Source organism: Mesoplodon densirostris, chromosome X (genome assembly GCF_025265405.1).
Source record: "Mesoplodon densirostris isolate mMesDen1 chromosome X, mMesDen1 primary haplotype, whole genome shotgun sequence".
NCBI lineage: Eukaryota > Metazoa > Chordata > Mammalia > Artiodactyla > Ziphiidae > Mesoplodon > Mesoplodon densirostris.
In genome coordinates, this window is record NC_082681.1 from 70,846,496 (window position 1) to 70,860,173 (window position 13,678).

The window sequence follows — 13,678 nt, forward strand, 5'->3', positions numbered from 1 at the left end:
ACAGTCTCAATGATAGGTGATACATTATCTTTTGAGGGTGAAAGCACATTTGGAGATATTTCAAAAGTAATTCAGAACAAAGTCTAGTGAACAATGGGGGGGTAACACTATTTTTGTTTGAAAATTATTTCATATAGAGGACATTGTAAAACAGAGTAATATAATTCTAAAGTCAATCAATGATTTGAGGTATATTTCTGTACTTCACAGATACCCTTAGAGGTCTACAAAATGAATTTGAATGAAAAGTTTTGAGAAATTCTGTACAAATATTACTACTGAAGACAGTGAAAAGAATCAATACTTTCTCTTCTTGTTCACCTAGTTAGCAATCATTTACTGAGACTATAACCACATGCAAGAAAATCTGAAGGTTCTACTGAAGGTTTTGTTGTTTTTTGAAGTCATACTATAAACATCTTATTTTATCATTAGGTACTGATTTCCTCAAAGACTAATTTCCTTAAAAGGTCAGAATATCAGGCATTTCATGTATATACCTCTTGAAACATGGACCAGGACTGTCCTTAAAATTTGATTCATAATAAAAGAGAAATGTAGCTCACATTCCAATTTCTTTTAAAAAGAAATCCAATTTATTTAAATGTAACAATCATCAGATAAATACTCCTTTGGACAAATAAAATTTCAATGCTTTCATCAAAAAAGTGAATAAATAAAATAAATTTAAAATTTCCTTTTGGTTTTCTTTTTTGGTAATTTAGGAGTATGCTGTTTAATTTCCACATATTTGTAACTTTCCCAATTTTCTTGTTAGTGACTTCTAATTTAATTCCATTTGGTCAGAGAACACAATTTGTATTACAGATCTTCCTTGACTTATGGTGGAGTTATGTCCTGATAAACCCATCATAAGTTGAAAATACTGTAAGTCAAAAATGCATTTAATATATCTAACATACTGAACATCATAGCTTAACTTAACCTCCCTTAAACATGCTCAGAACACTTGCCTACTCTTGGGCAAAATTATGTAACATGAAGCCTATTTTATAATAAAGTTTTGAGTATCTCATGTAATTTCTTGAATACTGTACTGGAAGTGAAAAAGAGAATGGTTGTGTGGGTACAGAACCATATGATGTTTACCCTTGTGATTGCATTGCTGACTGGGAGCTGTGGCTGATTGGGAGCCGCAGCTCACTGCTGTTGCCCAGCATCACAAGAGAGTATTATATTATATATATTCCTAGCCCAGGAAAAGATCAAGATCCAGAATTCAAAGTATGGTTTCTACTGAATGCATATTGCTTTTGCACCATCGGAAATTTGAAAAACCATAACTAGTGTCATCCTAAGTTGAGGACTGCCTGCATTTCTATCTTTTAAAAATTATTAAGGTCAGTCTTATGGCCTAGAATACATCTCTTCCTGATGTATTGAAACTTCTATCATTAGAAAATGTTCCTCTTTATCTCTAGTAACATTTTTTGTTTTTAATTTTATTTCTTCTGATATTAGTATACCACTCCAGCTTTCTTGTGGTTGCTGTTTGCAATATATATTTTTTCATCCATTTCATTTTAATCTATTTGTATCTTTGAATTAAAAGTGTTTCACCTATAGACTGTATACAGTTGGATATATTTTTTAACATCTTTATTGGAGTATAATTGCTTTACAGTGGTGTGTTATTTTCTGCTTTATAACAAACTGAATCAGCTATACATATACATATATAGCCATATCTCCTCCCTCTTGTGTCTCCCTCCCACCCTCCCTATCCCTCCCCTCTAGGTGGACACAAAGCACCGAGCTGATCTCCCTTTGCTATGCAGCTTCTTCCCACTAGCTATCTATTTTATTTTATTTTATTTTATTATTTTTAAAAATTTATTTATTATTTATTTTGGCTGCACACGGGCTTTCTCTAGTTGCGGCAAGTAGGGACTACTCTTCATTGCAGTGCATGGGCTTTTCACTGTGGTGGCCTCTCTTGTTGAGGAGCACGGGCTCTAGGCACGTGGGCTTCAGTAGTTGTGGCACGTGGGCTCAGTAGTTGTGGCTCACGGGCTCTAGAGCACAGGCTCAGTAGTTGTGGCATTCGGGCTGAGTTGTTCTGCGGCATGTGGGATCTTCCCGGATGAGGGCTCGAACCGGTGTCCCCTGCATTGGCAGGCGGATTCTTAAACACTGCACCACCAGGGAAGTCCCTAGCTATCTATTTTATATTTGGTAGTGTATATATGTCCATGCCACTCTCTCACTTCATCCCAGCTTACCTTTCCCCTTCCCCATGTCCTCAAATCCATTCTCTACGTCTGCGTCTTTATATCTGTCCTGACCCTAAATTCTTCAGAAGCATTTTTTTTTAGATTTATATATATGTGTTAGCATATGGTATTTGTTTTTCATTTTCCAACTTACTTCACTCTGTATGTCAGTCTCTAGGATAATGTTTTTAATCCAGTAAGACAAAATGCCTTTTCATTGGATTGTTTTTTTTTAACATCTTTATTGGAGTATAATTGCTTTACAATGGTGTGTTAGTTTCTGCTTTATAAAAAAGTGAATCAGTTATACATATACATATGTTCCCATATCTCTTCCCTCTTGTGTCTCCCTCCCTCCCACCCTCCCTATCCCACACTTCTATGTGGTCACAAAGCACCAAGCTGATCTCCCTGTGCTATGTGGCTGCTTCCCAGTAGCTATCTATTTTATGTTTGGTAGTGTATAATCCATTCATATTTAATGGCATTATTGATATATTTGGATTTATGTATCATTTTACTTTTTCCCAACGTTATTGAGATATAATTGACATATAACATTGTGTAAGTTTAAGATGTACAAGGTGATGATTTGATATAAATATATATTGTGAAATGATTATCATATAAGGTTAGTTAACACATCCTTCACATAGTTATTATTTTTGTTGTTGTTATGGTAAGAACATTTCACATTGACTCTCTTAGCAACTTTCAAGTATACAAAACAGTATTGTTAACTATAATCACCATGTTGTACATTAGTGTTGAGAGTATAGCTAAACTACTCCACAACATTGCTTCCTTGGTATCCATTTTGCATGGCCAAGTGGCCTGCAGGACCCTTGAATTGACATTAGCTCCTCCTGGGAAGACCTGACCTAGAAACAACCTGCAGAGTCACAAGCAAATATAAGCTCCTGATATGACTGATATCAAAAGCCCTTGTGATAAACAGTACTCACCATCTTCCAGAGCCTTCCCCTCATTCACCCCTTAGATAAAACCCTTGCAAAACTTAGCAAACACCTGCTCTTTTTGGTTTGAATTGATCAATCTGGCTTTAGCCTGGGAATGCCAAAGTGCTCCACCCTCAGACTCTGTTAAAGGCTTGGATCTTAAGTCCTGCTGTTCTCTCTCAGACTGCACTCTGCTTTGACCTCCCACATTGCCCTTGAGGCATGCTGTGTACCTCTTCTAGGACCTGGAGTAATAAACTTCATTATTTTTTTAAATAAATAAATAAATAAATTTATTTAGTTATTTATTTACTTATTTTTGGCCAAGCCTCATGGCTTGCCGGATCTTAGTTCCTGACCTGGGATGGAACCCGTGCCCCCTGCAGTGGAAGGGTGGAGTCTTAACAACTCTACTGCCAGAGAACTTCCAAAAACTTCTCTGTTTTAATTCCTTTCAGTCTTTTGCTGAACTGAGGCTCACCATCCAACACCCTGGGGCTCTACTCAAAAATAACTTAACACAACAATTAGATTCCCAGAACTTCTTTATCTTATAACTAAAAGTTTGTACCCTTTGACCAATATCTCCTTTTTTCCCCTGCTCCTGGCAAACACCATTCCACTCTATAAACGTTTTTATGTTTGGCTTTTTTAGATTCACATATAAATGAGATCATACAGTATTTGTCTTTCTCTGCCTGACTTCTTTCACTTAGCCAAATGCCCTCAAGTTTCATCCATGTTGTTGCAAATGGCAGAATTTCCTTTCTTACTGATGAATAATGTTATATTGCATATATATATATATATATATATATATATATATATATATATATATACACCAGATTTTCTTTATTCGTCTGTTTTTTTGTTTGTTTGTTTTTAGTTCCCTGACCAGGGATTGAACCTGGGCCACCTGCAGTGGAAGCACAGAGTCCTAACCACTGGAGCACCAGGGAATTCCCTATCCATTCATCTGTTGGTTGACACTTAGGATGTTTCCATGTCTTGGCTATTGAGGATAATGCTACGAACATGAGAGTGCAGGTATCTGTACAAGACAGTGATTTCACTTCCTTCAGATATATACATAGAAGTGGGATTGCTGTATCATATGGTAGTTTTATTTTTAATTTTTTGAGGAAACTTATACTGTTTTCAATGCTGACTGCACTGATTTACATTCCCACCAACAGTTGTATCATTTCACTTTTTGTTCCTTTTTGTTCCTCTACTCCTTCTTTACTGCTTTCTTTTGCATTAAAGTTAATATTTTCTGATGCTACATTTAAATTTCTTTAATAATATTTTCACTATATTTTTGGGAGTTATTTCCATTGTGGTTGTTCTGGAGCTTACTATGTACATCATAACTCATCAGAATCATCTTAAAATTTATATTAACTTAATTCTGCTGAGATATAGAAATGTTATTTCTATATGACTCTACTCCATTTTCCCCCATTTTGTGGTGTTAAACATATTACATTTATAAATTTTTCGATCCAAACAATATATTGTTATAATCATGACTTTATATAATTTAATATTTTATAGAAGCTAAGAGAAGAAAGGAGAGCTAGTATATATTTATAGCTTTTTTATATTAACCTGATTATTTGTCATTTCTTGCACTCTGCATTTGTTCCTACCGATTTGACGTACCACATGGTATCATGTTCTTAACCCAATACATCTTTCTTCTCACTCACCTTCTTTTTGCTGTTATTGGCAAATATATTACATTTCTATATGTGATATGCCAAACAATAGATTATCTACACATTATTTTATTTTATACAATTAAAAATAATTTAAGAATGTAGGAGAAATATGTATTTTTACTGTCTTTTATAATTACATAGTAATCTTTACAGTTGCACTTTTTTTTCCATGTGGATTTGAATAATTTGAGTTTTTGTCTGGATTCAGTTGCTTTCAGCCTGAATAACTTACCTTTACAGTTCTTGTGATATGGATCTGCTAGCAACAAATTCTCACACTTTTTTTTTTTTGTGGTACGTGGGCCTCTCACTGTTGTGGCCTCTTCCACTGCGGAGCACAGGCTCTGGACATGCAGGCCCAGCGGCCACGGCTCACGGGACCAGCCGCTCTGCGGCATCCTGGACCGGGGCACGAACCCATGTCCCCTGCATTGGCAGGTGGACTCTCAACCACTGCACCACCAGGGAAGCCCATAAAGTTGTTATTGATATAGTTGGATTTATGTCTGCCATTTTAATTTTTGTTCTATATATCTCATGTCTTTTTGTCCTATTCTTCCTTTTTTTCCCCTTTCTTTTGAATTAAGTAAATATTCCTTAGTGGAACTTAAATTTTTTTTGTTTCGTTTTTTGAACTTTTTAAATTATTTTTTCACTCTTTTTAAAGTTATTTTCTTAGTGGCTCATCTAGGGTTGATTGTATACCTCTTAACAGAATGTAGTTCGCTTTTATACTAAATCAGTTCTTTTGAGATATACAAATGTTACTCCTATATAGTTCTATTCCCTCTTCCTTCTTTTTTTTCCCTATTTTTGTTATGCATATCACACCTATACAATGTATTAAAATATGTTAATATATTATAATGTATGTGATATGTTTTAATTCAAGAATACATTATTTTAAGAATTACATTATATAATTTTGTTATTTTAAGAAACAGACAGGAAAAGAGAGCAACTATTTATTTACAGAGTTTGGTATATTAATATTTTTTTTAAACTTTTTTTTTGGTTTTTGGGCACTCTGAGTGGCTTGTGGGATCTTAATTCCCTTGCGGGACTAAACCCAGGCCCACGGCAGTGAAAGCACGGTGTACTAGCCACTGGACGGCCAGGGAAGTCCCTTAATCTTCTTATTTACTACTTCTGTCCCTCCATCTCAGAATTTCCTATTTTATCTTTTTCTTTCTTTTCTGGCCAGCCTGGGGAGAATTGTTAAATTTTCAACTTTGATCTTCCCTTAAAATGTGATTTTTAAAGAGTCAGAATAAAATAAATGATTTAGTGGGTTTAGTTATATATCTTCCAAAAGATATGCCCATGCCTTAACCCCTAGTACCTGTGAACATGACCTTATTTGAAAATAGAGTTGTTGTAGATGTAACTAAGTTAAGGTTCTCAAGATGAGATCATTCTGGATTTGGGATGGGGCCAAAATCCAATGTTTGTTGTGCTTGTAAGAAAAAGGAGAGGGAGATTTAACACAGGGACACACAAGGAAGAAGGCCATGTTAAGCTGGAGGTAGAGATTTGAGTTAGGCTACCATAATTTCCAGGAATGCCAGGAGCCATCAAAAGCTGGAAGAAGGGTTCTCCACCAGAGATTTTGAAGGAATTCTGGTCTGGCGACAGTTTGATTTCAGACTTCTGGCCTCCAGAACCGTGACATAATAAATTTCCCTTATTTTAAGCTGCTCAGTTTGTAGTAATTTGTTATGGCAGTCCTAGGAAACTAATACCTATCAGGTAAGCATTCCTGATTTTTTCTATGTAAATCAATATTTGCTTTAGCTTATAAAAATTCCCTTCCCCTCCCAATTAAGCCTTTGGCCACAGGGTTAAGACTGGTGATTCTAATTGCAACAAAATAATTCAAAGCATTCGGCTTATCCTAAAGAACAAATGAACACTTTTATGTTAACACACACATTTTAATAACTTTCCTTTTATCAACCTAGTCCTTATAGTCAAGAAAACAGTAGGGAATTTGTGCCAGTTTATTGATTTGTTGCTCATCATCTCCAAATTATCCATTATTGACTGTTCTACGAAAATGGATCTGGGCTATCTAAATATGTTTCCTTTGGTCAGCGAGAACTGAAGCTTTGTTAGTAGAGCAAACTGGAAATACAGTATAAGAAGAAAAGGTTTTGCATCCCGCTTCTGGAGTGCTTATGGAGTAGGCTGTTCCTGCAGCTTGTGCAGCTTTCTCTAGTGCCTGGTTCCTGTGGTGCATGCTTTTGGTAGCACCCAACAGCCTCCCCTGGCACCTTGCCTCTGGTGGTTTTGTAGTAAAGTGCCTCTGGTGAGACATTTCCCTGTGAACATTATTTCCCAGGTACCCTAGAGGGTTGATTCCAGAAAGTAGGCTTCTAGAAAGTTCCAGAAGTTGGAGTTTCAGCAAGGTACCACAGCATCTTTCCTGACATTGAATGAGCCTTGGTTGGCTGTGTCCTCTCCAACAATGTCTGGATCTTAGCCCTGGGTAGGCAATAGGGATTGAGAGTACTCTCAGCTCTAGGGTTAGTGGCTATTAAACTATCTGCTATTATATTATATACTATGTCTTCTATTCCTATATTCTTTAGAGTTCTCTTTACACCTTACTAGGTAATTCCTCATTACTCCAATCTCCTGTCATTGTTAATAATTCTGTACCTTAAACTTTCTCTTTTCAAATTACTGTGTGCCTTGTCTCTCCTGATTGCACCCAGACTGATATTGAAGCGATCACTGAAATAACAATGCCCTATACAGTTTGAAATATGACACAAACATATTCACATGACTTTTACAGCAATTACTGTGAAGTGGGCATGGCAAGTACTATTATATTTTATAGATGAGGAATAAGGTTCACAGAATTTCAGTGAGTTGTCCAAAGTCATATAGTCATTTTTATAACTTGTAAAATGTGGATAACAATAGAAACTACCTCCTAGGGTCATTATAAAGATTAAATGAGGTAAAATATGTAAAGTGCTTAGTACACTGTAATGGCTTAATGGTAACTGTTGTATATATTATACTTGGTCTGTAAAATATATTTAGTCTGGTGTTTTGTTAAGCTACTTGCAATGAGTTATCTAGGGCTTATAGATCTTTTCAATATCTAATATTTTTCAGTTAATGACATTTGTCTTATCAAGTACTACAGCATAATAACCAAAGATAGACCTATCATATCACATCTTGTGTGGTTCTTTCTTTCTGAGGGCAAAATAATGGCCAGAGTGAGAACTAACCAACCTAGGCTAAGTTTATGCCAGCATAATGAAATTCTAGGCACACTATGGTCAATGGCTGAACTCTGAGTGAGGAAATCAAAATCCTAAGAATCCAGCCCTAACCTTAAAAGGTGAACCTTCAAATCAATATTTCAATGTAAACAGTACATGCAGCTTAAACAGCATTTCTGGCCTCATCAGGTTCAGCTTCTATTAATTACTTTTTGGTCAGGGCTTGAGGTGTGAATATATTACGTGAGGGAAAGTAGGGAAGTAGACTGTTAACTATATCAATTACTCTACAAATCCTTTGATCACTCAAGACTTCAGTAACCAACTACTGAAAGTCGGTACTGTACTAAGAGTTAGGGGTTATATATTAATTAACGAAAGTTGCCCCAAACCTGTAGAAAACTACCTTGCCTACAGATATGCAATAATACATAAAAATCCATGGTTAACGTAAAATATTTTGACAGTATTTGAAGACACGATTGAAAATTATCTTATAGGAATGGGACAGATATGGCATGTGTTACACATTCAGAGGGGAACAAATAAAATGCTTCATGTCTGCCATCAAATTCTTCCTGAAAATTTATCAGAATCAGGGGACGTTTTGAGAGCTGCTCTTTCTCTATAACAGTATGAGCCCTGCCCTCTGGACTGCTAAGTTCACAGCATTTTCATCTGGTACAAAAATCATTTTAAAGAGAAACAAGTGACAACGAAGTAGGGGCTCCTTTTCTTTCTCAGCACGCGATCCTTTAGCGGCTAGCCTCCTTTCAGTGGAAGACAGACAAAAAAACCAAAGCCTCCTCGGTGCCGGGAGGGAATCGAAGAAAGCAGCTGAATCAAGTTGGCTCCTCACATGTTCCTCACGACCACGCCAGAGGGAAAGGTCCTCAATAGGAAAGGGCCTGGTTGTCCTCACAGGAAGGGTACCACTCTGGAACTCGCCGAAGGGAACGTCACCACTGAGTTCTACGGTAGCTGCCAGAGAGTCTGCCATCAGTTAGCACCTCCCCTTCCTTCCGGGAGCGGTAGCTAGGTAACTGTCGGCTGTATTGGAGAGCTGAGGACTGGAGGATGCATTAGTGCCTCTGGCGGTGAACAACGAGCGCTGCAGGTCCCTCTCACAGTTTTTACCCTCCCCTCTCTCCACCCCCTTTGCCCCCGCCCACCCCTCCGCCACTTCGGCTCCTCCCTCCTCTTCTCTCTCTCCCTCTCCTTCCTCCTCCGCCTCCTCAGCTCTTGGGCTAGAATATCTATGGGTCGAAACGTGATGCGATGAATCCGAGAGAGACCGAAACTGGGACGAGGAGTGCGGCGGAAGCGGCGGGACTCCTGGGCATGGGGGCTTCACCACAATAGAGGCAGCATCCCCACCCGCCCCCGCCAGCCCCTCTGGAGCAAATCCCCAAAACCCCTTCGGGAAAAGGATGGCGGCGGCACCTACCCAGATCGAAGCCGGTGGGTAGCTGTGTCTGGGGTCTAAGAGGATGGGGGCTTAGCGCGACGGCTGTCAGTTTCTTTTGAAAAAGCTTCTATTTTTTCTTCTTTGCCTCCCTCTCAACCTCTCCCCCCCCCACACCTTCCTCAGAGCTGTATTACCTGATCGCTAGATTCTTGCAGTCCGGACCCTGCAACAAATCCGCTCAGGTGAGAAGGGGAAGGATATCTGGGAGTCTTGGGGAATGGTCCCAGTGGGGAAATCGAGGCAGCGGGGTTTGCGGTTCCGCTGTGGGTGAGGGAAAGGCCGGCCTTGAGTAGCCCTGCCGTCAGCGGCTGGGTTCAGTTTGGGGAGGGAGGAATGGGTTGATGGCCCGAGCTGCCCTCATATCCGTGTTTCCCTTTTGCTCAGGTGCTAGTGCAGGAGCTCGAGGAGCATCAGGTACGCACCCCCTTCGGGAAGAGGTGGGGACGGTTGGGGTGAGACTGGAGGAAGGGCAAGTAAGGGGCGGAGGGCTAGGGCCGGGAGGAAGGCTTGGATATGGGCACTCATAGCTGTTGTCACAGTGGTGAACCGGCTTCTTTCCTCAAAAGGGGCGGATATCGCTGGGGTCTTAACTCGCCCCCTCTTTATGCCTGTGGGAGGTGTTTTTTCAGGATTTCCTCCTCCTCGGCCTCCTTCCCCCCACACTCATCTAGCTCTGAGACAACAGCTATCAGGCCAACAGCAATAAAGACGCCAAAGGGTCGAGGACCCGGACCCAAACTGGGTCGGGTTGATGCGGAGCAGAGGCTTGGCCTTTATCATTGCCCCCTCCCCCCTTTCTTTTCGCCGGCCCCCAGCTTATTCCGCGCCGCTTAGACTGGGAGGGGAGAGAGCACAGAAGAAGCTTCGAGGATCTGGTGAGTAAAGTTTTCATTTCAACTTAACCCAACTCTTTCTCCACTCCCTCCCCACCTTGTTCCCCCAACCCGCCCCCGACCCTTCAACCTACGCGGCTCTGGAGCTCAGTGCTGAGCCGAAGAACTGTCCCTTCCCCCCTCCCGGCGAGTCGGAGAAAGGGTACCTTGCCCTCCCCTTGGCCTCGTTCGTTTCCACCCGAAAACTTTGAAGAATGTGAACTGGTTATCAGAGATGCCGTACTGTGGATTATGAATATTTTACAAACATCGAGAAAGGCCCATTGTAGGGGGAAAAGGGAGAGAAACCAGGGGGTTATCTTGGGGCACGTACCAAGGACTGACGCTGGCCAATGACAGCGTTGGTAACAGCCCGGAGTTCCGGATTAGTGGAAGAAAACTGCTTTCTGGTTGGTCCTGGCTTGAAATACGGGAACAGAGGCCAGGCTGTTTTTTTTTTTTTTTTTTTTCTTGGTCTGGGGGCGGTGGGCCGCACGGCAGAGGTGGTTCAGGAGGGGAGTTGACGGACCAGGGACTAGGGAAAAACGACACAATTAAAAATAATAGCATCAAGCTAATTTCAAAATTTGCCGGGGGTTAGATAATCGACTACGGAATAAAAGCATAATCGTTGTATATCTCAGATTGTAGAAAATAGCTCATCAAATCATTATTAAATCGCGTTTATGCAGTTAACAGTTTCACTAAATAAGAACTGTGGATTATGAGCTTTTTGAGAATTGACGAAACACGATTTTGGATTTACAAGGAAACAACGATGGTCATATGTTAAAATAGAATATACTTTAGTAAAGGACCAAAAGCATTGGATTGACTGTTGTTTGTTCAGCAAATATAATTCATAGTGTAAATGCACCTTCTGTTCGGCATTGACACACACAAAAAGGTGATCCTTTTTATTTTTGGGAGGATGTTCCCTTGTGTTAGCCACTGGCACAGTCAGTTGGAAGGAAATGAAAGGAGAAAGGGGTGATGTTACTAAAATCTAAGTTCAGCTATCTTTCCTTCCAGTAAGATCCAAACAGAGGAAAGTCAGACAAAGTTAAAGAAAGTTGGAGGGGTATGGTAGACTCTAAATATAAATAAAATGATTTAAAATTTGCTTCCATCAGGAAATAAATTCAAAAATAATTTAAACAATATTTAAATTACTTTGGTGTTCATTTGATATTTTTCTTTGTATTAAATTACAAGAATGAGGCCATGCTAATTATCACCAAATCTACTGACTAAATTTTTTTTAGTTTTGCAAAGCACAGAAAATGGTATAATAATTATGATAAGGATAAACTCAACCATCTGTAATATTAATGGTAAAAAGTTCTCCGATGGATAAAAAATATTTTTGAAAAACTGCATGCATTACCAGTTTAATTTGTAGTCAGACTTTTTGTTGGACTGAAGTTCTTTCAAAAAAAGGGCAAAAACAACAGTGCTTGCCAGTATGTTTTAATACTTTACGACTAATGTGGTTTTGAAGATAGAGTTTTATACTGAGGTGTATTGACAATATTTTTGTTTATATTTATTTGTTTCTAAGTAGACCATTTTAAGCAAGTAACATTTTTTAAAATGAAAAAGCTTTTTAAAAATTAACTTGACAGTGGCAAAATGTAAATGAGCATCAAAATGATTAAAAATAGTCTCCTAACCACACACATGCATACACACACACACACACACACACACAGAGGAAAAAAAAAAAGCCCAGTTTACTAGACTTCCTTTCCTTATATTGTAAAGGCATATTTTCATGTAATTGTAATCAATGTCCACTTTATGCTTTATATTTTCTTAGGTAACACTTTCACATATACTTATCTATATTTGAATAGTCATTGTTATTTTAATGGCAAGGAAAGATTCGGTTGTTTTTAAGTTGCTGTGATTAGAACTCAATTGCTAGTTGAACATTTGGTTTACTTCCAGTTTTTCACTAATATCTTTGCATAGTTAAGTAGTCTTTCTGCTTTTTTCCTTTTTTTTCTTTTCTTTTTTTTTTCATTTGTTTTTCTGGGCTATATTTCTGAAGTGGAGTTATCAGGTCAAGGGACTCATCCATTTTTTAGCTTTTGCTATATATTATAAAATTATTGTCCAGAAGATTATCCTAATTTATAATGTAACCATCTAGATACTTAGAATGAATTTTTAAAATATTTAAAAATCTTTTGGTGGCTTTAATAGGTGAAAATAGTCCTCAATTGAGTTAATTGGTTCTTTTCCGCATTATTAGTGAGGCTTAAACTTTAAGTTATTTTTTTAATTGTCATTAATCCATTTGTATATCCCTACATATACTTGATTTTCACCTTTATCTTTTTAATTTATTATTTTTATAATTCCTTATACATTTTTAATTTTTATATACACAGAATTTCTTCTATTGTTTGACTGTTATCTATGGATTAGTGTTATCTGTTTTGTTTTTAATTTACTTTTTGTATTGTACATATAGGTTTTTATTTTTCCACCAGGATCCAATTTTTGTAGGGATATTACATTTTGATAATATGGTCTTATTTTTAGTCATATGTCTGTTCTCTACCTATAGATTTCTTTGTAAGCGAAGATGAGGCAGGGCTGAGAATTGAACAGAAGGAAAAGAAGTGGCTGAGAACTGAGTGTGCAGTGTTTGATTGCTAGATTCATCAGTCTTACTGTTGATAAAAATTATTTCAAATCTGACTTGAGATTTTGAGTGGCTTCATTGTAGGAGAGATGGATTTTTTTCTTGGGGTAGGTTTGTTTTGTTTTGTTTTGTTGTGTTGGCCACACCAAGGGGCATGCAGGGTCTTAGTTCCCCACCAGAGATTGAACCTGTGCCCCTGCAGTGGAAGCACAGAGTCCTAACTACTGGACCACCAGGGAAGTCCCGGGGTAGTGTTTTTTAAAGTGCTATTAGAACAATGGATTTATACAGTGCGATCTTTGATTTAGCTACATGTTTTGGATTGAAATTTAGGGCAAAGTATTAATTAGTATAATTTTATAGCAGCACTTCAAACTGAAGATGTACTGGGATATACAAAGGAAAGAAGACACGTGCATAATAAAGAGGTGAAGGACTATAAACAAGGATATCAAAATACTGAATTGAAGTTGCATAGTCATGTATACTACATACTTGAAACAAAAATCCTGCCTTTCTGTCCATA

At 38.2% G+C, this 13,678-nt stretch overlaps 1 protein-coding gene across 3 annotated transcripts in view; it reads left to right on the forward strand.

Moving 5' to 3' along the window:
• Positions 1 to 9,399: 9,399 nt before the first annotated feature.
• Positions 9,400 to 13,678, forward strand: part of BRWD3 (bromodomain and WD repeat domain containing 3) — a 128,301-nt gene continuing 124,022 nt past the window's right edge. For all 3 annotated transcript variants that reach the window (XM_060086358.1, XM_060086359.1, XM_060086360.1), the window contains exons 1-4: positions 9,400 to 9,620; positions 9,751 to 9,809; positions 10,012 to 10,041; positions 10,443 to 10,502. In XM_060086358.1, the coding sequence (XP_059942341.1) occupies positions 9,590 to 9,620; positions 9,751 to 9,809; positions 10,012 to 10,041; positions 10,443 to 10,502 (180 nt within the window). In that variant the 5' untranslated portion in view covers positions 9,400 to 9,589. The remainder of the gene's footprint in view (positions 9,621 to 9,750; positions 9,810 to 10,011; positions 10,042 to 10,442; positions 10,503 to 13,678) is intronic.